The sequence below is a fragment of the Lepidochelys kempii genome, chromosome 10 (genome assembly GCF_965140285.1).
Source record: "Lepidochelys kempii isolate rLepKem1 chromosome 10, rLepKem1.hap1, whole genome shotgun sequence".
Taxonomy (NCBI): Eukaryota; Metazoa; Chordata; order Testudines; family Cheloniidae; genus Lepidochelys; species Lepidochelys kempii.
The window spans coordinates 20,605,553-20,632,467 of record NC_136389.1 but is presented as its reverse complement, the minus strand read 5'-3'; the positions used below and the strand labels follow the sequence as shown (position 1 = coordinate 20,632,467).

The 26,915-nt window shown below is 40.5% G+C and overlaps 1 protein-coding gene across 1 annotated transcript in view; it reads right to left on the bottom strand.

Annotated features, from left to right (window-relative positions):
* Nucleotides 1-26,915, bottom strand: part of SNX29 (sorting nexin 29) — a 454,788-nt gene that overhangs the window by 403,203 nt on the left and 24,670 nt on the right. The window contains 5 exon segments of the mRNA XM_073362374.2: nt 2,378-2,496; nt 3,239-3,614; nt 8,368-8,616; nt 10,450-10,520; nt 21,267-21,447. Coding sequence (XP_073218475.1) covers nt 2,378-2,496; nt 3,239-3,614; nt 8,368-8,616; nt 10,450-10,520; nt 21,267-21,447 — 996 coding nt within the window.

Genomic DNA, 26,915 nt, shown 5'->3' with positions numbered 1-26,915 from the left:
TGATTACTGAAAACCTATCAACTGGAACACTTTCCACACTGGAAGACATGCCAGAGAAACTTGCTCCTCCACAGCACCCCGGTATGTCTCCTGTGTCATATTATAATATAGAATACTCATAGAAACATACACATTTTCTGGCATCAGGAAGATAATTAACATGCAAGACAACCCATGTGCTGCATGGATCTACATCCATCCTCCATTAGCTCAGTTTTTAAGTTAATTATCTAAATAAATTGTACCAAGTATAGGTTTTCTTCTTGAAAACACCATCCTAGCCACCATGGATGTAGAAGCTCTTTACACCAAACTTCCACACGAAGATGGACTACAAGCTTTCAGAAACAGTATCCCTGATAAAGCTCAGCCACCAGGTGTGCCATAGCCTCGTGACTTTGTCCTCACCCACAACCATTTCAGATTTGGCGACACCTTATATTTTCAAGTCAGCAGCACTGCTATGGGTACCCACATAGCCCCACAGTACGCCAAAACTTTTATGGCTGACTTAGAACAACGCTTCCTCAGCTCTCATCCCCTAGAGCCCCTCCTCTACTTACACTATGTTGATGACATCTTCATCATATGGACCCACAGGAAGGAAGCCCTTGAAGAATTCCACCTGGATTTCAACAATTTCCACCCCACAATCAACCTCAGCCTGGACCAGTCCACACAAGAGATCCACTTCCTGGACACTACAGTGCAAATAAGTGATAGTGATATAAACACCACCCTATACCGGAAACCTACTGACCGCTACATATACTCATCTACATGCCTCCAGCTTCCATCCAGGACACATCAAACGATCCATTGTCTACTCCCAAGCTCTAAGATTCAACCACATTTGCTCTAATCCCTCAGACAGATACAAACACCTACAAGATCTCTATCAAGTGTTTTAAGCATTCTTAAAACTACAATACCCACCTGGGGAAGTGAGGAAACAGACTAACAGAGTAAGACAGGTACCCAGAAGTCACCTACTACAGGACAGGCCCAACAAGAAGAATAACAGAACACCACTGGCCATCACGTACAGCCCCCAGCTAAAACCTCTCCAGCACATCATCAACAATCTACAATCTATCCTGGAAAACAATCCCCCACTCTCACAGGCCTTGGGAAGCAGGCCAATCCTTGCTTACAGACAGCCCCGCAACCTGAAGCAAATACTCACCAGCAACTACACCCACACCACACCTCAGAAACACTAACCCAGGAACCAATCCCTATAACAAACCCTGTTGCCTTCTCTGTCCCCATATCTACTCTAGTGACACCATCGTAGGATCCAACCACACCTCATTCACCTGCACATCTACGAATGTGACATATGCGATCATGTGCCAGCATTGCCCCTCTGCCATGTACATTGGCCAAACCAGACAGTCTCTACGTAAAAGAATAAATGGACACAAATCAGACATCAGGAATGGTAACATACAAAAGACAGTAGCAGAACACTTCAATCTCCCTGGACACTCAATAACAGATTTAAAAGTAGCCATTTTTCAACAACAAAAAACTTCAGAAACAGACTTCAAAGAGAAACTGCAGAGCTACAATTCATTTGCAAACTTAACACCATCAATTTGGGCTTGAAAAGGGACAGTCTGTGGCTGGCTCACTTCAAAAGCAATTTTCCCTCTCTTGGTATTGACATCTCCTCATCAGTTATTGGGAGAAGACCACATCCACCCTGACTGAATTGGCCTTCAACACTGATTCTCCACTTGTAAGGTAACTCCCCTCTCTTCATGTGCCAATATATATTTATGTCTGTATCTGTAATTTTCACTCCATGCATCTGAAGAGTGGGTTTTTTACCCACAAATAATTATGCCCAAATAAATCTGTTAGTCTTTAAAGTGTGCTCGGACTCTTCATTGTTTAAATAAATAGTGTAATGCATAAAGTTAGTATTCAAAGGATGTGAATAAAATATTCATCGAGTCAGAATGCAAAATGCATGCTGAAAATGTGGTGGAGAATAAAAAGGGAATTGACTTCTTGAAGTTTACACAATATATGCCAAAACATGTGCAATTATATTTTATAGCTAAAAAGGGTATTTTTTTCCATTTATTTAAAAAACAAATTCTAGTATACAGCTGGCTAAAGCCCATTTGGGAGATTCTGGAATTCATATAAATAATACATAGCTACTGTATTACAATCACTAATAAAGAGAAGCATGTGGAATTGATAGTATGCCAAATCAAATACATACAGGTAAAATTTGAACATACATGTTTATCAAGAATGATAGCTCTGAAGTTGTATAAAAATTATGGTACATAAGAACATGGTTTCAACACAGTAGAGAACTAGAGCAGTTTATTGAAATTAGAGAATAGTAAATACCTACCAATCTGGGAGTAAGAACCAACAGCACTGACAGGAAACAGAATATCTGAATTATCATTCAGGATCTGCAGGGGAGTCCAAGTGCATATCTGTGAATTGCATGTGCCCCCTTCATGTGGCCTAAATAAAAACATATGATGGGCAGTGATCTGTGTTTTATGCATTTCTTTAAAATATAATATACAATTATTAATTTTGTACAGCATTTTCAGGATAGAAGTTGCGATAAGTTATGCTAGGAAAGAATTGTATCTCAGTTCTCCCTCCTCTCCCCTCCCCAACTCCAGCCCTTGTGAGTACATGTATGAAGAAATGTTTCAAACATAACACAGATTCACAGCAGAGCTGGCTGGTCCAAAGTAGGCAGGCAGGCTGGGCAGTGCCCTGTTCTCCACCTTCAGTGCCCAGTGGTCTGCCAAACATGATCAGGAAAAGGATGGGTGATGCAATTTCAAGAAACAAAATATTAAAACTGTGTCATTTAAAAAACAAACATCCAGGTGATCACGTACGAAGGATGGGAAAATCTCCAATGGGTAAGGGTTGGTTTGAATTTATCATCCAAAAGTTTGGATGGCTATTTAAAACTTGAGTCTGAAAAGCTCAGCTGGAAATCTTGTAAGGAAACTCCTGGAAGTCTCACAAGTTTTTCTTCTGGTCCTTGCCAGAGATCACAAGTGAAGACCACCAGATTTTACATTTTGACCATATGAATTATTTGGATAAGTTATAGTTTGATTCTAAAAATAGGTAAAAGTTTAGGGATCTTATAGGTCAGGCAAATTAATTTTCCTGTTCCTATTAAGCACTTGAAGCAAAGTAAAATTGCACAGACAGTTTAGTTTTGGCTCTATGTACTCACTTTTCTGAAACTTTTGTTTCATCTTCCACACCTTTGTTTCCCAATATCTTTCCATATATCTCTTCCTCATTCTCGTCTACATCTTCATCATCAATACTCTTCACATCAAGCTTCTGGTAACTACATTCTCCGTTCAGAAACATGGAATCGCTTTTCCACAAATGGGTATTCTGATTTCCGTTTAAATTTTGTACAAGAGAGCCTTCAGAGAAAGGTAACACAAAAGTTGAAGACTTGTCTGAGTTCTCTTCTGAGCTTTCTCCTGCAACTGCTGTCTTTAAAGTATCTCCTAAATTTTGTTCATCTTCCTCCTCATCAAATGAGATGATGTGTGTTACCCTTTTCTTCTTCTTTCGATCTTTTCTACATTTTAAATCTGGTGGCAACAAAAGAAAGATTTACATATTTTAGAGAAAAGCAGCTAATAACAAATGTAGAAACCTAATTCATGTTTTAGGACTTTACTGCCTTTCCTTAAGGTAAACATACATCATGATGGGACAGGGGAAACAAAACACACACAAAAAGATTTTTCCAGGATTAAGGCTGCCAAAGCAAGTTTGCACACTGCTAAAATGACATCTCTGAAATAAAAAGATAATGTATTTAATATCCTCCCCGCCCCAATCAATCAAGTCGCTAACATTTTTGATAGCTCCTCAGGGAACCTTGATGGGAAGTGTTTCACAGGAAGAAATTCCAGATACTTAAAAAGAGTATTCCGTGGCAATTATTTAAGAGTACTATTACAAGTAGAAAAGGGTTAAAATGACAAAGAAACGAAAAGGGTTAAAATGACAGATAAAATTAGTGTTTGCAGTGTTGGTCCCAGGAGACTAAAGGTAATATCTTTTATTGGACCATCTTCTGTTGGTGAAAGAGATAAGCTTTGGAGCTACACAGAGCTAAAGAAAGCTCGTCTCTTTCACCAACAGAAGTTGCTCCAATAAAAGAATTTACCTCACCCACCCTGAGTCTCAGACAAGATTAGTGACAGACCGTAGAATACTTATAAAACCTCATGGGTTTATATTCTTTACCTTTAAATGTACTTTTGAACCTGTTAAGCAGTTTATTTAAAGGACCCCTAACTAAATGGCTTCGACTTTGAAGAGCTGTTTTTGAGGAGGTGGGGGGATGGAGGTAATATTTGTTTGTGGTAGCATACTGGAACTCTCTCAGAGAAAGAAAAGTTCAATATATATTTGGAAATTTCTCATTTTGTCCCTTGCCCCCATTCCACCTACCCCACCCCACCCATATCGCTCTCTCTCTCTCACACACACACACACCCCTACCTCTATACCATTCAGCTAAACTAATATTACAGTTTTCTGCCTTCCCCTTTTGATCTAGAAGGCAGGGTGGATTTGATTTAAATCATGATTTAAATCACTAGTCAGGAAAACTCGATTTAATCATGGATTTCTACATTAAAGTGCATTCTTGTTGATTGTTATAACCTTAATACATATTTTTCACAACTCAGAGACAGATGTAGGTTTCATTTTTAGAAGGTACACACTATACAGTTTAAGTGATTTATTTTGAAATCTTTTCAGATTAGTTTTACAGCTATATCAGAAAATGAATGATTGGTTATTTCATTTACCAAAGGTAACTGAAGCAGATATTTATGAAGTCATTGGGAAGTGAACTATCTCCAATTCAACAGGTTAATCATTAATATTTGGAGGATTTTCTTGCCATGCTGTATTAGGAGGAGAACATCACCAGACAGACATTTAATTTTTTTTATCTAACTAAAACAACAACGCTATGTATTCTGGATTTTTTTCTGCAACAGCAAACATATAACATTTTTTAAAAACAAGCATATGAATTTTTGAATTTAATTAAACATTCAAGTTTTTTAAAATCAGGTTTGTTTTTGTTAAAATTGGTTTTAACTAAAATAAATGAAAATTTAAAAAAAAAACTAAATCAACTGTCAGCCACGTGAACATGAGAAACTTAAAATATCGGCTTCTGCAGCTAACTCAGACGTCTTCACCTTCATTTTCCTGTATGTTCATAATCTGGAAAAGAAAAACAAGCTTTCCTGCTTTTTCAGATCCTAAACGATTTCTCAATTTGGAATGAATTAGTCCGAAGGAAGAAAATATTCTTTCTACACCAGCAAAAAAAGCTACTGCTGTTAAATGTGAGATTATCACTTCAACAGTCTCGGAATCCAAGTCCTTAAGTGACTTTCACCAGTTCACTGGTGTGACTTTCTTTAAAACATCATCAGCAAACATATATTTCTTGAATGGTTCACCCTTAGCGCTGAAGTTTATTATAGTTGACATTATGGAAGAATGATTGCTGGATGTCCATGTCATAGCCAACTCCTCTTCTTCAGCAGTTAAGGTTTTACCCTGGTACCAAGTATTGAGAATATTTGCAAGAAAATGAGCTAGAGATAGTGCTTGTCCCATTTTTTTTTTAATGCTTGTAATTTAACTCTGTCATTGCATATTTCTCTTTTTAAGATCTCACTCAGTTCCTTCCAAATTTCAACAGCATCAGCAATAAAACAGCTATTTCCCTGAATTTTATTCAAGAACACAGAAATAGGCTTCAGGGTACTCAGCATATGTTCAACATTTCTCTTAAGCCCAGTGTTGAGAACTTTGGCTGTGACAGTGCCATCTATTTTTTCACAAATTTATTCACAAACTGTTGTCAGATTAGGCCACTTCTGGATATACTGAGTTCCATCGCACGTCTTGTGGGAGAGTTAGCTTGGTTCCTCCCATTTTTTTCAGAGCAGCTGCTGCAAAGTGGCTGTTAAGGAAGTACTTTGAAATTTCAACATTAGCCTTTATTTCTGGAACACTGAAGTCTTTGGCTAGGAGGTACATCAAATGAGCAATGCAACTGTATGTTATTAGCTTGGGACTCTCTTCAAAATAATTTCTTCTCATCTTGCATACTTTTGGAGCATTGTCTGTGACCAAGCTGTGTACTAGACATTTAGATTTCTTTTCACAGTTTGTTATAGCTTTTACAGCTCCTTCTTGTAAGCATTCTGCTGTGTGTGCATTTCCTGATGTATCAATTGTTTCTGTAAGGAAGACATTCCCTTCTTCTATTGTTACGCAAGCACATACAACAGGATCATTATGAACATTGCTCACCCATCAAGACTCAGGTTAACAATTTTATCCTCTAACCTTTTGCACACTGCTCAGTTTCTCTTTCATGCACTTAATCCAGCAACTTGCTGCTCTGTTGGGTGGACTGTTTCCTGGTCTTAATGACTGAACCATGTTAATGAAGTGTGGGTTCTCAATCACACAGAAAGCAGTTTGTTACATAAACAAACCAGGCAATTTTTTCATCCATTACCACTTTATATAATCTGCTGGTTCTTATCACAAACTTATCTATGGCTGTTTCTGGATGATGGAGATTTTTTTTTTCTTTTTGCTACAAGTCATATACTCTGGCTATTTGACATACATGATGTGACTGAAACACTATAATTGGCAGATAATTCTGAAACTATAGAAAATTATGGTGATCTTGAACGTGGATAGTCTTCGGAATCCCGTATGTTGAGGATGGATTCTCCTAAACAAAATAAGTCAATACAGTTATTTAATTATTATTACCATACTGTTCATTTAGTATTACTCATTGCATTCACTGTCACTCATTACTACTTTAAAGGTGAAACTGTAAAAGGAAGATCTGCCTATTTCAGCTATTTATTTTTTTATCACAACTGCATCTAAAATGATAGTACCACAGAGTAACAACTACATTTTTTGCTCAAACATGAGAATTCAAGAATAGTCCAGAAGGAAGACAGGCAGTCCTTAAGGAAGAAGTACGCAAAAAGTTTACCAACCTGAAGATACTGCATGTTCAGACATGTTCCTTTCATCATCTTCAAAGCAGCTTCCTCCTGAGAGGGAACACTTCTCATGATGTTGTTTCATTCGCGAAACCCGACCTTGCATTTCTTTGTTGCACTGTTTGCATTTTGCACGCATGCCTGTCTTACCAACAGGTAGAGGAACTTCTTTAAAATATTCCCAAATTAGGTCTCTTTTACGGCCTGCTGCCATTATGGGTTTTTCCTTCTAGTGAGAGAATGGTATGGTAGATCTAAAATCAATGAAGGCTACACTCAAAGACCTCAAGACTTCTGGAATATGCTGCTCAAATAGTTTCACTTTTGTTTCGACTGCCTGTCCGTCCCTTCTCACATTTATCTCCAGACTTCTCCTTGTCCAGATCTATTCCGCTCACAACAATCTTCTATTCATTGAACTTTTTGAAACTTTGCACTTTTAGAGAAAGGTAAGGAATTGACTCTGTGTACGCAAATTTGCAGAGGGACAATAGGTTTGAGGTCTGTTATTTCTCATCTCTATATATTATTTATTTATTTAAAAACATTTTTGCTGTTAACAAGCATGTTATCTCTGGAGACACAAATCCAGTTTAAGAACTGCAAAACTAAGCATTTCTGATAGTATCTTCTAGTTTGAGCACTAATCCCATTGGGTAGATAGAAAGATTAAAACTAAATAATCAGAAGCCCCTGGAACCCCATAAGATTGGGTCCCTAATCCATGAACTATTGGAACTCATTAACAAAACTTTTCTTAAACATGTATATATTGTCTCATACTATAGAATTATACTTTATAATCCCTATTCCATGATGAGATATCTTTGAGCTATAATGTATCATATGTGATACAGGAAGGCCAAGTAGCATCTGCCAGGTATTTTACAATGATTTAGAAGTGTGCCATAACAAATTTCAAGTGAAAAATCCAAAACAATCTTCAAGAGATTATAATTTTCTGCTCCCAGAGATACAAATAGCGCAATGCACATATCCATTATACAGAAGAGCTTTTCATTTTCCCTTGCACCAACATTTCCAAACATTTACTTTTCTAAAAAATGAACCTACCAGTTTTAATAGAATAATATTTAAATTATATATTATATATTTAAATTATAATATATTTAAATTATGTGTAACAAATATCTTTAATTATTTAAATAATTTATTCTTTTAGAGTCTTTCTTAATTTAAAAAAATTAAATATTTGAGCACTTTATATACTTTTTAATTATGTTAGTATCCCCAAAATGCTTACCAACACTAACATTCTTTGATAGAACTGGAAGTGGGTCAGAGTCTTGATCGGGTTTTATTAAAATGGAAACAGCAGAGGATGCTGTTATCTCTCTTAGAAGGCTGCTAACACCTTGGGTGGATTCCTTCAGCAATGAGGTTACATTTTGCGTGGATTCTTTTAAAAGATCAGAGACGGTAGGAGTGCATTTGCTCTGCCCATTTAAGTCCTTGTTGTCGATGTTGATTGCAAAAAGAATGGAGTTCAGACCTATAGATAAAGCAAAAAGAAAAACCATACAATAACATAACTGAGTGCGTATTTGCAATGATATTTCATACACAAATGAAATTAATAGAACATTAAGGCTGCAATGAGGAAGTGTAAAAATAAATCCACAATGAAGAGTAGATTTTAACACTGCCTCCTTCTGTAATTCACTAATCACATACTATCTCAAATATGACATAGTGGAAGATCTGTGCTGATGACTCACAGATCTACCTCTCTCCTCTGGACCTGTCTCCTTCTGTCCAATTAAAATATCATCCTGTCTCTCTGACATTGCCTTGTGAACGTCTAGCCATCACCCAAAGCTTAACATGGCTAAAACAGAGTTCTTAATCATATCCCTCCTCCAACCATCCCCACTAATTCCTTTATTGATCACTGTGGACAACACCTCCACCTGCCTGTCACTTAGGCTCCTAATGTGGGCATCATCTTCAACTCAGAACTCTCTCTAGGTCCTCACATCTAGGCTATATCTAAATCTTGCCAATTCTTTATGTATTATATCTCTAAGATATGGCCTTTCTTATCCACCCATGCAGCTAAAAAATTCTCATCCAAGCTCTCAACTAGCATTTCAATCACTCCAACATCATTCTTTCTGCCTTTCACAAATACAATCTTGCCCAATTTACATCCATTCAGAATGCTGCTACAAAGATCATTTTCCTAGCTTGTTGCTTTGACCATGTCATCCCTCTCTTTACATCCTTCCACCAGCTCTATCACATCCAACATAAGCTGCTTGTCATCACTTCCAAGGCCCTTCAGGGTCTATCTGGATGCTACCTATGATCTTGCATTCACTATTAAGATGTTGATGCTCGCCTATGATCAACCCATACATTTTCTCACAAGCATCTCTGTGCTCTCTCCCATGCTGCCCCTGATGTTTAGACGGAGCTCCCAATAAATATCCGCAAAACTAACTCATTACCCTCCTTGAAAATCCTTCTCAAAAATTCTCCTTTGTTGTAATGCCTCCAAAAAAAAAAAAAAAACCAACACCTCGACAACAGGTAGACTGCTGGTTTGCAGAGACCGCTGCCTATCATGTTGACCAGCACTGTCTTTGTTTCCCTGTACAACTGTTCCCTATCCACCTGTTGGCTCTTTTCTTATACTGAGACTGTAAACTCTTTGGGGGCACAGACTGTCTTTTTTGTTGCTTGTACAGTGGCTAGTACAATGGAGTCCTAGGCCATGACTATGGCTTTTAGGCATTAATGTAACAAAAATAAATAAGAAGGAACATTACACAGAGGAAGGATGGTCCAGTGACTAGAACATTAACTTGGACTTGCCAGACCAAAGTTCAATTCCCTATGATCTTGGATGCAATTCAAGAAATAGTATGCAGTCAAGTAAGCCTACTGCATTGCACACATTGTCAAAATGCTGCTTTAAGTTGTTTTGCTGTTAAAAAAAAATATAAGTCAGTCCTCTTATGAATAACATCTCCTAATTATTTTCTTTTTTGCTGGTGTACTGATACAGCAATATAAACTACAATTTTTAAAGATAAAGGTTTGTAAGCAAAAAGTTAAAGCTCCCACACAAAGTATTTCCACCACGTAGAGACATACAAAACCTCAGTACTCCCTCTGTAATTTAAGCTGGTGCCAATATCCAATGTTATGAATGCCCCATTTCTGAGTACATAAAATGAACCAGCACTTGTCTCACCAACAGCACCCAACTCATTATTTTACAAAGTGCTTTGCAATTACGACAGAAATAAGCACATCCCAAAAATGAAGTCTCTCTCACAACAGTATCATTCAGAGTTTGCCTTAAAATGTCCAGGCTTACCAGCTGCCATCGTAGGGATCATACTAGAACGTTCTTCATCCATCATAAAAGACCAGTCTTCATAGAAGACACTATAGATTGAAAGATAAACGTAAAGCCACATTGCTGCATACTCTTTATTTAACATACATTGTTTTTAAAAAGAGGAAACATGGCACATATCAGCTGCACAGAGGCTCAGATACGTCAGCTGATCCAAATACAAACTGCAGTGGCCCTTTAAAGAGCCTGATATGCACTGGATGGGAGGAAGAGTAATATAAACTCTAGGCAATTCTAAACTAAAAGCAGTGAAGCCTATTCAAATGTGAGTTGTAGAACAGTGAATAGTGAGAGTTAAATGAAATAGCCTGCCTTTGACCTTCGCATTTTCCAATAAGATGCAAGTCATTCAGATCAGGAATCTCTCTGCTGTAAGACTAAGTTTATAGTAATACTAGCAATTACTTCTGGATAAACAGCTATATTAACAACCATATCACTTATCACTGCATATCCATGTAGTTGCCATATTTGAGAAATCCAACATTTCACCTATAGCTACCAAACCATTTTGGATCAAGTTAGAAAGGATAGATATAAACAAATAATCAGAACAGAGCAAGATCTCCTGTGTAAAAAAACTGAGCTGTTGAGCAATGATCAGGACCAAGCAAATTATTTAGGCCTTACTCAACCTGGATGTAAAGGCACTAAAGAATCAAAGAGAGGTTGATGTGATTCCTGTAAGTAATAGGCAAGAGACTGTTAACTAAACATGTTGGGCTAAACCTTTCCTTAGCAAGCACATTACACATTAAATGGATGGTTAAAGAATGGGATAGCAAAAAATTTATTGGGTCAAAAAATTGAGACTGCGTTCTTATAAACTGTAAAATAAATAAAGGGAAGAAAACAAAATTTTGTAGTTTGTAACATTTTGCATGTCTACTAATTATCTGTGTTGATTATTAGATTTTGACTCTTCAGATCAAGGACTGTCATATAATGTGTATGTACAGTACCCAGAAGAATGGTGCCCAATCCTGACTAAGGCATTTAGACTCGTTCGGGAGCTTGCTCTCTCCCTTACCTTCACCCCACGCAGAACACAAGGCCTTAACGGCTGCCTTCCATCTTTTCCCGTCTTCTGCTGCAATCTTAACGTCTTCCAATGTCATTTTGACAGCTTTCAATTCTGCTTCTATTGTGCATTTCCATGTTTGTTATCCTGAGTCTGCCTCATCATCTCTTGCCTTGGAGATTTCAGTTCAATGCCTGTCTCATCATGTTATTGGGGTCTTTCTTGCATGTATGTCCTAGACACCTCCATTTTCATTCCATAATTTCCTGTCCTATCAGTTTCTGTTTTGTCCTCCTCCAGAGTTCTTTGTTTGTGATTTTTTTCTCGACATCTGACATAGAGGATTTGTCTAAGACAGCTGTTACTGTCTAAACTCCAAGTTTTCATCAAGGTCTTAACAAGACTTCACGTTTCAGCACTGTATAGTAAAACTCATTTTATAATCACGTTAAATATTCAAAGTTTAGTTCAGAGGCCAAGATTTCTGTTTTTCCAGATCAGCTTTGGCATTTCTGGATTTCACTATTCTAGCTTTAATGTCTTACTAGGCTGCCAAGATATGTGAACTATCAGACTTCTTCTAAGTCAGTCTTAGAAAGTATTATTGGTGTTTCTTGTTGTGTTGATACTTATGTTTTTTGTTTTCTCTATGTTGATTTGCAACCTATGTGCATAGGCCAGGAGATCATTTGTTTTGGCTTGCATCTCTTGATGGGTATGGGATAGCAAATTGATGTAATCTGCAAATCAAGGTCCTCTAACTTCAGTGTGGAAGTCCATTATATGCCCCTTGGTTGTTCTGTAGTCTCTCATTACCCAATCGACTATCAATAAAGAGATCATGGATGACACAAGACATCCTTTTCTGATGCCCATAGTAACCTTGAATGGTTAAATCAATTCACTGTTGTGTGTTTCCTGGCATGTCATAATTAAGGTTAAGATTCTGTCACTGGTGTTTTTACTAAGAGTCAGGAACAGGTCACAGGCAACAAACAAAAATTCACAGAAGCCCACAACCTGTCCCTGACTTTCACTAAAAATACCCTGAGGGGAGGGGGACTAACAACCAAGTGCTGCTGGGGGCTGACCCCCAGCAGCTGCCCTACCCCCGGTGCTTCTCCAGCCCCAGGGAGGCTGACCACCAGCCAGCAGCTCAAGAACTGACCACCGGCCAGCTGCTCCGAGGCGGCAGGGTCTGACTGCCGCTTCTCCAGCCCCAGTGGCTGACCCAACCCCAGCTGCTGCTTCAGCCCGGAAGCCGCTGCTCTAACAGCCCCAGGGCTGACAGCTGCTCCAGCCCTGCCCTGGAAGAAGTCACAGAGGTCCCAGAAAGTCATGGAATCAGTGACAGAATCATATCCTTAGTCATAATACATCTGAATGTTCACACATTTTTGAAGGATAACATAATGGCATAGCAACTTCCATAAAACTGTTCGATCCTCTGTTCCAAAGGCATTTTTGAAATCTTCATAATTCATTTAACACAGCGACTATCACTATCAACAGCTCTTTCAAGATATGCTACTATTTGATCTATACATGATTTCTCCTGTCTGAACCCAGCCTTTTCCTGTCTGTGATGCTTCCCAGGGAGGGTACCCAGGGTTGTGAGGCATCTTGCTACCACCTGCCCTTGGTGTGAGGTCTGTGCCTGCTGTGGATCAGCTCCCTGATTCTAACAGCCTCTGGCAACACACACACACACTGTCTTCCAGGTCTCCAGAAGCCTATCTGTGCAGGTTAGCAATAGGCTCATATGAATCCCTGAGTCCTCTGAATGTCCCTCTGGAGTGCCCAGACGTTAGTCCACGAAATACTCACAGAACTCTCAGATTCTCCACTCTCAAAGGAATAGTATATACCAAGGTATTTGATTCCTCTCATGATCACAACTCTGCTTAACCCACAGCACTCTGATACGTTAATAAACTTATTCTTGTTTTCACTATAACCAAAGAACAGAGATTCAAATGAAACAAACAACAAGGAGTCATTGTTGCACCTTAGAGACTAACAAATTTATTTGGGCATAAGCTTTCGTGGGCTTGATATGCCATCATGGCTCCTCCGCCATGTACATTGGCCAAACTGGACAGTCTCTACACAAAAGAATAAATGTACACAAATCTGACATCAAGAATCATAACATTCAAAAACCAATAGAACACCACTTCAATCTCCCTGGTCACTCAACAACAGACCTACAAGCTGCAATTCTTCAACAAAAAACTTCAAAAACAGACTCCAATGTGAAACTGCAGAACCGGAATTAATTGGCAAACTGGACACCATCAGATTAGGTCCGAATAAAGACTCGGAGTGGTTGGGTTATTATAAACCCTAAACCTAATTTCCCCCCTATGGTTACTCACACCTTCTTGTCAACTGTTTGAAATGAGCCACTCTCATTACACCTCGAAAGTTATTTTTCCTCCCTTGGTATCCTGATGTCAACTGAATTGTCTCGTTAGACTAACCTCACACTTTGTAAGGCAATTCACATCTTTTCATGTATTTATACCTGCTCCTGTATTTTCCACTCCATGCATCTGATGAAGTGGGTTCTAGCCCACGAAAGCTTATGCCCAGAGAAATTTCTTAGTCTCTAAGATGCCCCAAGGACTCCTCGTTGTTTTTGCTAATACAAACTAACACAGCTACCACTCTGAAACTAGAAACAAATAGTTAAACAGATACACCAGATCAGACTTTTGATCTTCATCAGAAAAGAAGGTTCCCATCCCACTCCCCACTATTTACCTCTTCCTGTTCATTTCCTTATGAAGTCTCCACAAGCTTTTCATTAGCATTTGACTCAGTATTCTAACAGACATCTGTTGCAAGACACACAATACAAAGTGGTCCACCAGGGGGAGACGTTTTTCCCCACCTTCTGTTTGGAGAAGTTTCTCTTAAAGCATGCTACCTTTGAGTTATCCGCCTTTAACTACAAGGCTAGAGAACATAACTTTCAGCATATTTACACATAACTCTTCGCATATTTTCCATATATACATCTCACAATGATTATGACCACTGTGACACAGTCTGTCACTAAAGACCTTGAATGTCATTCTTTCGGTGAATCCAGGGTATCCCTGTACCCCAGGCCCTCTCCCAGTTGGCATCAAGAAGTCCTTGGGTCACACTATCATAACCCTGAATCTACTTCTTTCTTTATTCTGTATAGGCACTACCACTGTACAAATAACAATACTTCTCTTAGAGATTTGATAAGATACCAAATAAAAAACTTGAAGGTTAAGTAAAAAACTGAACGCGTTTGTGAAAGATCTGAGATGTGGAATGTTAACTAGCTAGCAGGAAGGCTAGAGGAAGTCAGAGCAGATGGAAGGAAGTCTTTTTCTATGGAGTCGAAAAGTGGGTCCCCCACAGCTTACTGCTCGGAATGATCTTGCTTGCTACACCCATAAAGTGATTTAGAAAGGGGAGCAAACTGCTTGATATTAAAAGGAAATCTTTCTATTGAATTCAACAGGAGTAGGATAAGGCCCAAAAATCTATGGATGACAGCCACTGGAAGGATAACAGATATTGCTGAGAATCTTCAGCTACAGGAGGTTCTAAGCAGGTTGGAGAAAAGCACAAAAGTATGTCATATAGAACTGAATGTGATTAAATGTAAAATCAATAACGTTACACAATTCCATAGTGCCTTTCATCTGACGATTACAAAGTGCACGTTAAATTATTCCTTAACACTTCTATAGCACACTAGACCCTTTTTACAAATAAGTTGAGACATAGTGATTAAATGGCTTCCTTTAAGTCTGACAGAGCCCTGAATCCTGAGTCCAAAATCATAAAAACATAACAGCCGTACTCGATCAGACCAATGGTCCATATAGCCCAGTCTCCTGTCTTCTGACAGTGGCCAATGTCAGGCGCTTCAGAGGGAATGAAAAGAACAAGCAATCATCTAGTAATCATCCCCTGTGGCCCAGTTCCAGCTTCTGGCAAACAGAGGCTAGGGACACCATCCCTGCCCACCCTGGCTAATAGTCATTGATGGGCCTATTCTCCATGAACTTATCTAGTTCTTTTTTTAACCCTGCTATGATCTTGGCCTTCCTAACATTCTCTGACAAAGAGTTTCACAAGTTGTGTTGTGTGAAGAAATACTTCCTTTTGTTTTTAACCTGCTGCCTATTAATTTTATTTGGTAACCCCTAGTTCTTGTGTTATGAGAGAGAATAAATAGCACTTCCTTATTTACTTTCTCCACACCAGTCCTGATTTTATAGACCTCTATCCTATCCTCCCCTTAGTCATATCTTTTCCAAGCTGAATAGTCCCAATCTTATTAATCTCTCCACATATGCAAGCTGTTCCATACCCATAATCATTTTTATTTCCCTTTTCTGTACTTTTTCCAATTCCAAAATATCTTTTTTGAGATGGGGTGACCAGGTGTGCACGCAATATGCAAGATGTAGGTGTACAATGAATCTATACAGAGGCCATATATAATATCATCTGTCCCTTTCCTAGTGATTCACAACATTTGTTACCTTTTTTTCACTGAAGCTTCACATTGAGTGCATGTTTTCAGAAAACTATCCACAATGACTGCAAGATCTCTTTCTTGAACAGTAACAATTAATTTAGACCCCATCATTTTATATGTATAGTTGGGATTATGTCTTCCATTGTCCATTATTTCCTATCCTCAGCACTAGCCACTGAAATTTTTAGAATGCTTTGGATCACAGACTATAAAATAAATTGTATAGTATACAGTTGGCTACAAAAAATTTAAAACAGCAGTTAGAAGTGTGATACTAAGGCCTGGTCTACACTACGAGTTTATGTCTGATTTAGCAGCATTAAATCCGAATTAACCCTGCACCCGTCCACACAACGAAGCCATTTTTTCGACATAAAGGGCTCTTAAAACCGATTTCTGTACTCCTCCCCAACGAGGGGATTAGCGCTGAAATTGACATCGCTCTTTCGAATTAGGGTTAGCGTGGACACAATTCAAAGGTATTGGGATACGGAAGCTATCCCACAGTGCACCATTGTGACCGCTCTGGACAGCGCTCTGAACTCGGATGCACTGGCCAGGTGTACAGGAAAAGTCCCGGGAACTTTTGAATCTCATTTCCTGTTTGGCCAGGTGAGCTCACCAGCACAGGTGACCATGCAGTCCCAGAATCGAAAAAGAGCTCCAGCATGGACCGAACGGGAGGTACTGGATCTGGTCGCTGTATGGGGAGGGGAATCCATGCTATCAAAACTACATTCCAAAAGACGAAATGCCAAAACATTTCAAAAAATCTCAGAGGCCCTGAGGGACAGAGGCTACATCAGGCACGCAACACAGAGCCGTGTGAAACTTAAGGAGCTCAGACAAGCGTACCAGAAAACCAAAGAATCAAACTGACGCTCCAGGACTGAGCACCAGACATGCTGCTTCTACGCTGAGCTGCATGCAATTCTAGGGGGGGCCACCACCACTATCCCTCCCCTGTCCGTGGACTCTGATGATGGGGTACTCTCCGCCACGGCTGAGGATTTTGCAGAGGGGGAAAACGAGGAGGAGGAGGAGGAGGACGAGGTTGTGGAGAGCACAAAGCACACCGCTCTCCCCTACAGCCAGGATCTTTTTTTTAAATCACCCTGACTGAAATACCCTCCCAACCCAACGAAGCTGGAGAAGGGACGTCTGGTGAGTGTACCTTTTTAAATATAATACATGTTATAAAAGCAAGCGTTTTTTAATGATTAAGTAGCCCCAAGGACTTGGGATGCATTCGTGGCCAGTACTGCTACTGGAAAAGTCTGTTAACATGTCTGGGGATGGAGCGGAAATCCTCCAGGAACATCTCCATGAAGCTCTCCCAGAGGTACTCTAAAAGCCTTTGCAGAAGGTTTCTGGAGAGAGCAGCCTTATTCCGTCCTCCATGGTAGGACACTTTACCACGCCATGCTAGTAGCAAGTAATCTGCATGACACAGCCTGGTAGCGTATGGTCCCGGTGTTTGCTGGCATTCATGCAACATCCGTTCTTTATCTCTCTGTGTTATCCTCAGGAGAGTGATATCGTTCATGGTAACCTGCTTGAAACAGGGGAATTTAATTAAGGGGACAGTCAGAGGTGCCCGTTCCTACTAGGCTGTTTGCCTGTGGCTGAAAAGAAATCCTCCCCGCAGTTAGCCACGCAGGGGAGCAGGGCAGGGAGGGGTGGGGCATTGGCGCTGAGCTGTGCCTGTGGCTGAAAAGAAATCCTCCCTGCAGTTAGCCATGCGGGGGGGGCGGGTCGGGGAGGGGAGAGGAGAGGTGGGGCATTGGCGCTGAGCTGTTCGCGTTTGGCTAGCAGGGATCTTCCCTGATACCAGCCAGGCGGTGGGGGGAGGGGGAAAGCGATCATCCCAGAGAATCAGATGGGGGAAGGGGGTTAGTTTGGTTTTTGCTGCTGCACGTTAACAGGAAAACCGCAGCACTAAATGGCCAACTCAACAGGCTTTGCTTGGTATGGGAAAGGAGGGGGCTGCTGTTATGAAGGTTGCAGAAGCCGAAAGACTATGACTTACCATGGCCGCCTGCAAGCCAAATTCTGTTGCCCGACCCTGCGTGTGTGATTTCTAACACCAAAGCCGCAGGCACTCAGTATAAGATGCAAAATGCGACCTTGTATCGAAATCACATGTGCTATGCAATGTGAATACTGTTCACCGTGAAAGAGTATAGCCATTGTTCTGTAAAATGTATCTTATTAAATACTTCACTCCCTTTTTTTTCCTCCAGCAGCTGCAAATGTTTCAAGCATCCCTCCTCTGTCCCAAAGGCTATCTCAAATAAGGCAGTGAAAAAAACGCACGCGCGCTGACATGTTCTCTGAGCTCATGCAGTCGTCCGGCACTGACAGAGCTGTGTGGAGGGACACAACAGCAGAGTACAGGACAGTGGCCGATGAACATGAGGAGAGGTGGTGGCAGGAAGATCAGAGGAGGCATGAGGCAACGCTGGGGCTACTGCGGGATCAAACGGACATGCTCCGGCATCTGGTGGAGGTTCATGAACGGCAGCAGGATCACAGACCACCACTGCAGCCCCTACTTAACTGCCCTCCGAGCTCCCCAAGTTCCATACCCTCCTCACCCAGACGCAAGAACGCGGGGGCGGGCGGGGAGCCTACGGGCACCCAACCACCCCACCCCAGTGGACTGCCCAAGCAACAGAAGGCTGGCTTTCAGCAAGTTTTAAAGTGGCCTTTTCCTTCCCTCCTCCCCTACCCCACCCGGGCTACCTTCTGAGTTATCTCCCTGTTTTTATAATCAATTAATAAAGAATACATGTTTTTTAAATGATAGTGACTTTATTTCCTTTGCAAGCAAGCTGTGATCAAAGGGGGGAGGGCGGGTGACTTGCAGGGAATTTAGAGGCAACCAAGGGGGCGGGTTTTCATCAAGGAGGAGCACACAACAAGCAACAATAACAAAGGGAATACTGGTTTCACTGAGGTCTGAGAGAGTCTGTAAACTGTGCCAGCGACCCTTTAAATGTCCAAATGCACACTCTACCACCATTCTGCACTTGCTCAGCCTATAGTTGAACAGCTCCTTACTACTGTCCAGGCTGCCTGTGTACGGCTTCATGAGCCAGGGCGTTAACGGGTAGGCTGGGTCCCCAAGGATAACTATTGGCATTTCAACATCCCCAACAGTTATTTTCTGGTCTGGGAAGTAAATCCCTTCCTGCAGCCGTTTAAACAGACCAAAGTTCCTGAAGACGTGAGTGTCATGAACCTTTCCCAGCCATCCCACGTTGATGTTGGTGAAACGACCCTTGTGATCCACCAGTGCTTGCAGCACCATTGAAAAGTACCCCTTGCAGTTTATGTACTGGCTGCTCTGGTGGTCCGGTCCCAAGATAGGGATATGCGTTCGGTCTATAGCCCCACCACACTTAGGGAATCCCACTGCAGCAAAGCCATCCACTATGACCTGCACATTTCCAAGAGTCACTACCTTTGATAGCAGCAGCTCAGTGATTGTGCTGGCTACTTGCATTACAGCAACCCCCACAGTAGATTTGCCCACTCCAAATTGATTCCCGACTGACCGGTAGCTGTCTGGCATTGCAAGCTTCCACAGGTCTATTGCCACTCGCTTGTGAACTGTGAGGGCTGCTCTCATCTTGGTATTCTTGCACTTCAGGGCATGGGAAAGCAAGTCACAAAGTTCCATGAAAGTGCCCTTATGCATGCAAAAGTTTCAGAGCCACTGGGAATCATCCCAGACCTGCAACACTATGAGGTCCCACCACTCTGTGCTTATTTCCTGGGCCCAGAATAGGCTTTCCATGGCATGAGCCTGCCCCATTAACACCATGATCTCCAAATTGCGGGGGAACCCGGTTTTAGAGAAAAGTGCGTTCATGTCCTCATCACCATGCTTCCATCACCTCCTTGCCTGGTTTTTCAGGTGCTGGTTCTACATACACTGCACGATAATGCGCGAGGTGTTTACAATGATCATAACTGCTGTGGTGAGCTGAACAGGCTCCACACTTGCTGTGCTATGGCGTCTGCTCCTGCTCAGGCAAACCAAGGAAAAGGGCGCGAAACGATTGTTTGCCGTTGCTCTGATGGAGGGAGGGGCGACCAACAATATGGTTTACAGGGTTGGCTTACAGGGAATTAAAATCAATAAAGGGGGTGGCTTTGCGAGAAACAGAATGGCCCCCTCAAGGATAGAACTCAAAACTGGGTTTAGCAGGCCGCTGATTTCACGGAGGGCGGGAGGGAGGAGAAAATGAATACAAAACAAATCTGGTCTATTTCTTGTTTTGATCCACTTCATCTATCTTTATACATCATGCTGGCAGCAGACTATGCAGTATGAGCGCTAGCCGTTGTCATCACCTGGGTGCTCGGCAGAGGACAGTGCAATATGACTGCTGGCCATCGTCTTCTGCTGGCTTCAGATTAAAAGACAGTGCACTAGGACTGCCAGTAGGACTGAATTGCCATGAGACGAAACTTAAAAGGGAAATGACCTGGCTGAGTCACTCCCATATTTGCCCAGGTGCCACTGACCTCATCGAGGTCGGTTAAAAGAGCACCCTGGACTACGTCAACGACGGCTACTAGTCATACTGCACTGTCTGCTGCCAAAAGGCAATAAACTGCTGCTGTGTAGCAATGCAGTAACACGTCTGCCAGCACCCAGAAGACATACGGTGATGGTGAGCTGAGCGGGCTCCATGCTTGCCGTGGTATGGCGTCTGCACACGTAACTCAAGAAACAAGGCGCAAAAGGATTGTCTGCCCTTGGTTTCACGGAGGGAGGGAGGGAGGGAAGGGGGGCCTGATGATATGTACCCAGAACCACCCGTGACAATGTTTTAGCCCCATCAGGCATTGGGATTTCTACCCAGAATTCAAATGGGCAGCGGAGACTGCGGGAACTGTGGGATAGCTACCCACAGTGCAACGCTCCGGAAGTCGACGGTTGCCTCGGTACTGTGGACACACTCTGCCGACTACGTGCCCTTAGAGCATTTGTGTGGAGGGAGACACAATCAACTGTATAAAAATGTTTTCTACAAAACCAACTTCTATGAATTTGACCTAATTTCATAGTGTAGACAAGGCCTAAGTGGTTTAACTAAAATAAAATGGACTACTTCATCTACTACTAGTTTCAGACGTTTTTAAATGCCAGTGCTTAGTCTGCAATTGCATGCATTCCTCCATTATTAAGTCATAAAATACAGTTACCTAAGTCGATTTTTATCTGCAAGCAGCATATGGACATATCTTTCCAGAGAATGTTCATTTAATGCACAGCGTAGCCAGGCACGGCCTCTGCCAATATCTGTGGTAATAGTCCTCAGAGAGTAGAAGCGCTGTAGTTCATGTTTATTCAAAACTTCTCTTACGTAGTACCAAAACACTGGCTCTGCAAGATATATTAAGATACAAAAACACACTTAACTCATATGTCTGGTCTATTTTCCTCTCTCCCTATCACAAAGTCATTAAAGAGAATACCATGTATATCATTTCTATTCTTACCTCCACATTTTTATGCCAGTTTTTTCAAATATCATTCTAAAGCCAATATAATTACTATTTCATACTTAAGCGCACACAATAAACGGTTTCCTATCTATAGGACATGCTATTTTACTAAAACAATACAATTACCTGCTTATGACCTTGAACATAGATGAATCATTTCCCAGCTTGTTGTAACCCTTCAATTTAGTAGCTTGGTTACTTCTACAGAATTTCTCTGAAGCTATTCACTGTAGATATTTGTAATAAGAATTATCCTTGCAGGATTCCACCTTCACTACTAAATCTAACACTAACACTAACACACACACAAAAAAAGGTCATCCAAATTTACCATTTCATTTATAACAGCAAGGCCAAAATTTCATTTGGGGATGCATACTGCTATCGTTTTTAAAAACACACCTGTGCTCCAGGATTGATAAATTTGTAACTGGTGTAAGATAACTTAAGTTTGCTGGCAACAAATTCTACTTATTATTAAAAACCTCCCATCAAATTACCGTATTGCAGTTAACTACCATTCTACTCTATATAGGTTCTTATACCATGCTCAGCACTGACATCTGACCATTTTCCAGTAGTGCATTAAGCAATATGATTAACACTTGTCCTGTATTTGTTCTCTCATCCTCTCCCTAAGGGAGAAGTGGAGTGGGGGGGGGGTTGTTTTTGTGGAGTGGGGGACCAAGAGGGGGTAGAATTTGGTTTGTTTTTTTTTAAATATGCATGTTGCTATATGTTTATGCTAGAGAAGACAAGGTAAAATAAATGTGCCTTGTACTTGATGTGGAAGATGGTGCAGATTGTGATGGTCATTACTTCCTGGAGGAGTTAATCCCACAGTCTTGAACTGGCCCCCAAGAAAGTTCTGAATTAGAGGTAATGACAATACACATGTCAATAACAGCACACATGTGTACAATAAAACACTTTTATTTTTATTTTTAATGTGAAACACATTTTTCAATTAAACTCAAGATGATCTCGGGATACTTTTATGCCAGGTCACATCCCCCCACTTCACTGGGAAGAAAGGATCAGCCATATATTAGCTTATTCCTTGCCATTAAAACAATATTTTTAACAAGTTACATGCAGTTTGACCATTACTATTGACCATCAATATTGCATTAAATATATATATTGCTCAAAAACAAACTATACAGCAATATTAGCATTAGAGTTTTGTGAGGACACCAAATGATCACAATTACAGAAGACTGAGAAAGTTCTAAAGGACCTAATAAAGCCAGATAATTGGCAACATAAAAACAGATTAAATTCAAGGCAGGTCAGTGCAAAGAAATGCATGTGGGATAGAACAATTTGAACTACTCCTACACTTGGCTGTTAATTTAGAAGCCATCAACCACACAGGAGAGAGACATAAGCACCCTTGTTGACAGCTCAATGAAAACCTCTGCTCAATGTAAAATGGTAGTCAAAAACCAAATAAGATTTAGGTTTTTATTAAGAAAAGGATAGTGAAACCTCATACTGCCATTACATAAATTGACGGTAAACCCTCACCTTGAGCACTGTGCTCAGTTCTGGCCATCCCATCTCTCAAAGGATACGACAGAAATATAGAAGGTTCAAAGAAAGGCAACAAAAAACCAGAGAAGGCATACAATCTTTTCTCATGTTGGAATTTTTTGAACACCTCAATCCTATCACACCTTATTTGTCTTCTCTAAATTAAATAAGCTTGGTTGTTTAATGCAATTAATAGTATAAGAAAGGTCAGGCAGGCAGTCCTAGTTTCTCCCTGCTAATATAAAAACTTTGCAGATGTTCACGCTTTTGAATAGAGGTTGCATGCTGAGAGGTACAGTTATTGTTGGAGCTGTAGGTGGGGTTAACTGCTTTTTTAGGTTTATTTCCTTCTAATCTGTTAAAAGGAACCTGAAGTATTAAATTGGCACCTTTTTAATATATTTTTAGAAACCTAAATACAGGAATGAATAAAAATAGAACCATATAACCTTGTGCAACTCAGTACCACAAGATATTATTGAAAAAAATTAGGGGAAAAAATTGAAGTGTGAACAAGGAAATCGGCAGTTCCGTTAAATGATATGAAAACTTGTAAGAGATAGGAAACCTCATGCTTCAGAGACCTATCAACCACATATCCCTGGGGTTATAAAGAAACTTCCCCCATGGGCATGTTTATCACAAACATTTCTATTTGGGGGGTTTGTACATTGCTGTGAAACATAGAATACTGGACAAGATGGACCACTGGTTTGATCCAGTATGGCAATTCCCATTGTCCCATGTTCCTTTACACACGGATCCTACACATGGACTAAATTTAACAATTAAAATGGAACGACTCACATGTGCAAAATTAAACATGTGCTTACCATGAATTAGGGCCTTATACAATAAACTAACATGGAAAAGATAAAGAGGTCCACACTATATGTGTGGAAGCTTTATTACTATTTCTGTAGCTCTGGTCTGGCTTGCATTTATTTGGATCTCTCCATTTCAAAACAGTTTAACTGGCATATCTAAGAAAAGAAAAGATTCCTTAAAATAAGATACATCAGTAGCAAAACTACCACGATTTATTTCTTTTATGAAGAGAGTCTCTTATGATTGTTTATGAAAACATGCATTAATTTGTGTTTCAGTAAGACAGAAACTGAAGGAGGAAGTGAAAATGTTACTGGAATGGAAAAACTAGTGGATTTCCCCTTCTGCTCAAAGCTAACACTCCCACTGTTTCCTGGCACTCTGCTTACTGACAGCAATCAAGGCTTTCTGAAAAGGATGGAATTTGGGGCATCAACAGTTAATATTCAAAATTTATCTAATATAAATTAAATACTAGCACTACATACTGCTGTCTGGTATGAACTTAATGATATAAGGTGGGATTTTCAAAAGCACTAAGTCACTGATTAATTGGGAGCAGACACAGAGAGCTTTTGAAAAATCCCACCTCTCAGGTTTACAATACGTACTATTTCCCAGTCTGACAATCGCATACAAAAATAATAATCAGGAAGATGACCTACTCTGCATTCAGTGTATCCTGCATAATGTGAGGCAAAATACTGATATTATACAAGTTACTCAAATATTCACCCAATTTACACAAAATAAAGTTTACATAAATTATACATTCAGTTTTGCTCTATTTGTTTATAGGCTCAATAAAGCTCCCATATATTATACATTACTCAACTGTGTATTACAAGATTATAATGCCATCCTGAAGTGCTTTATTGGGCAAGGATAAACTAATTTTGAAGTCTGGTTTCAGAAAGTAGAAACCTATGGCTTTTTGACTGGGAGAAGGGGAAAAGCCCAAAGTTCACAACTTAGGCATTGTAACTATCTTATATTTGCCTTGTAATTAGTTGGAACATGTTTGTAAAAAATGTATAGCATTTTTCACATTAAGTGGCATTGTACAATATTTTGACATTGCCTTTTCTGTGCTATCTGAACAGATTTTTTTAATTTCTTATTTATTCACAACCAAGCAGGTGCAAAATTTTGCTGTTTTTAATTGATCGTTTGATTAGATACTAATATTTGAATTCCTCTCCCCCCCACTGATATAAATTAATCATTCTTTTTATAAACATATACAGAAAATGATGATGGTTATCACAGAAGTTTTCTGCATTATGAATCATAAGACACAGTAGGGAGGGTAATCACTGCCAATAATAAAATAAGATGGCATGCTGTAAAGAAGAAAAAATGTTTAAGAATATAAGAATGGCACTCTTGAGGGAATCCTGCAATGAAAAATTAAAAATTCTGCACGCAATATTTTAAAATTCTGCAAAATAATGCATATTTTATTTGTCAAAATAACACTATATAATTGCACAAGTTTCAATTATTTTGGTAATTTATTTCAAAATACCTGTCAGCAACTGTGTCTGTAACAATAAAGATAACAAAAATTCCCCCAGGAGTAGAGAGTTAAAGAAACCCCTATGACAACACAGTTCCTGTTTCTCTGCCCCCTCCCACCCAGAGCCAAGCCAGGGGTACCAGACACCCATACCTTCCCCCCACAGAGCTCAGCCGTGGGGCATCCCTCAGCCCAGATATCCACAACCCCAGAGCCCAACTGCGGGCACCCACGCACCCAAAGACCCACAATCTCCCCCTCCTCAGAGCCCAGTTGTAGGTCACCCCCAAACCTCCTCCCCACAGTGCCCAGAGATCCAGAGGGAGAAACTGCGTAATGCTGGGTCACAGGCTTGTACTGAGATTCCTGAACACCACCTCCTTCCTTCAGAGTGTGCTGGGAACTGTAGCTGCTGGGAACCCTCCAGCTCCTCCTCCCTCTCCCCCTGGTAGTGCCTTCCATTTGAAAGCTAGAAAGCTGGGCTCTGCTGGATCCAGCAACCCCTAGTGGCAGCCAGCAGGGAAAAAGATGCAAAAAAATTGCAGTGCCAATTCTGCAGGGAAAAAGAAATTCTGCGCAGAACAGTAATTCTGTGCAAATTCTGCATTGCGCAGTGGCGCAGAATTCCCCCAGAAGTAGAATGGCCATACTGGGTCAGACCAATGGTCCATCTAGCCCAGTATCCTCTCTTCCGACAGTGGCCAATGCCAGGTGCTTCAGAGGGAATAGGCAATCATTGAGTGATCCATCCCCAGTGATCCACTCCCAGCCTCTGGCAGTCAGAGGCTAGGGACATCCACAGCATGGGGTTGCATTCCTGACCATCCTGGCTAATAGCCATTAATGGACCTATCCTCCATTAACTTATCGAGTTCTTTTTTTAACCAAATTATAGTTTTGGTCTTCACAACATATCCTGGCAATGAGTTCCACAAGCTGACTGTGCGCTGTGTGAAGAAGTACTTCCTTTTGTTTTCAACCAGCTGCCTACTAATTTCATTGGGTGACCCTTGGTTTTTGTGTTATGTGAAAGGATAAACAACACTTCATTAGTCACTTTCTCCACATCATTCATGGTTTACAGGCATAAGTTGTTTGTATTTTCAAGTTATAGTCCCTAGGTCTGTCACTGGCTCTTCAAATGATTTTAAGAAAGCCACTCAACTTCTGTGCCATGGTTTACCATCTATAAAATAGATTATGCAGCTTTCAAGAATGGGTCCCTGGGTTATGATTTATTAGTATAATCCTGGGGCAGCCAAGGTAATGGAACAATCTATACCAGTATATTATACCTGAACGACATAGGGGGAAATGATGCAACAAAGAAAGGTAAAACACACAGGCACAAGAGTACCACTAACAAGGGGCAAGAGCAGAAGAGTTCTAATGAGCAGGGAGAAGAGAGAAACCGTCACCTAACCTCTGCTTCTGTTAAGACCATTCTGTTAACAGAAGTGTAA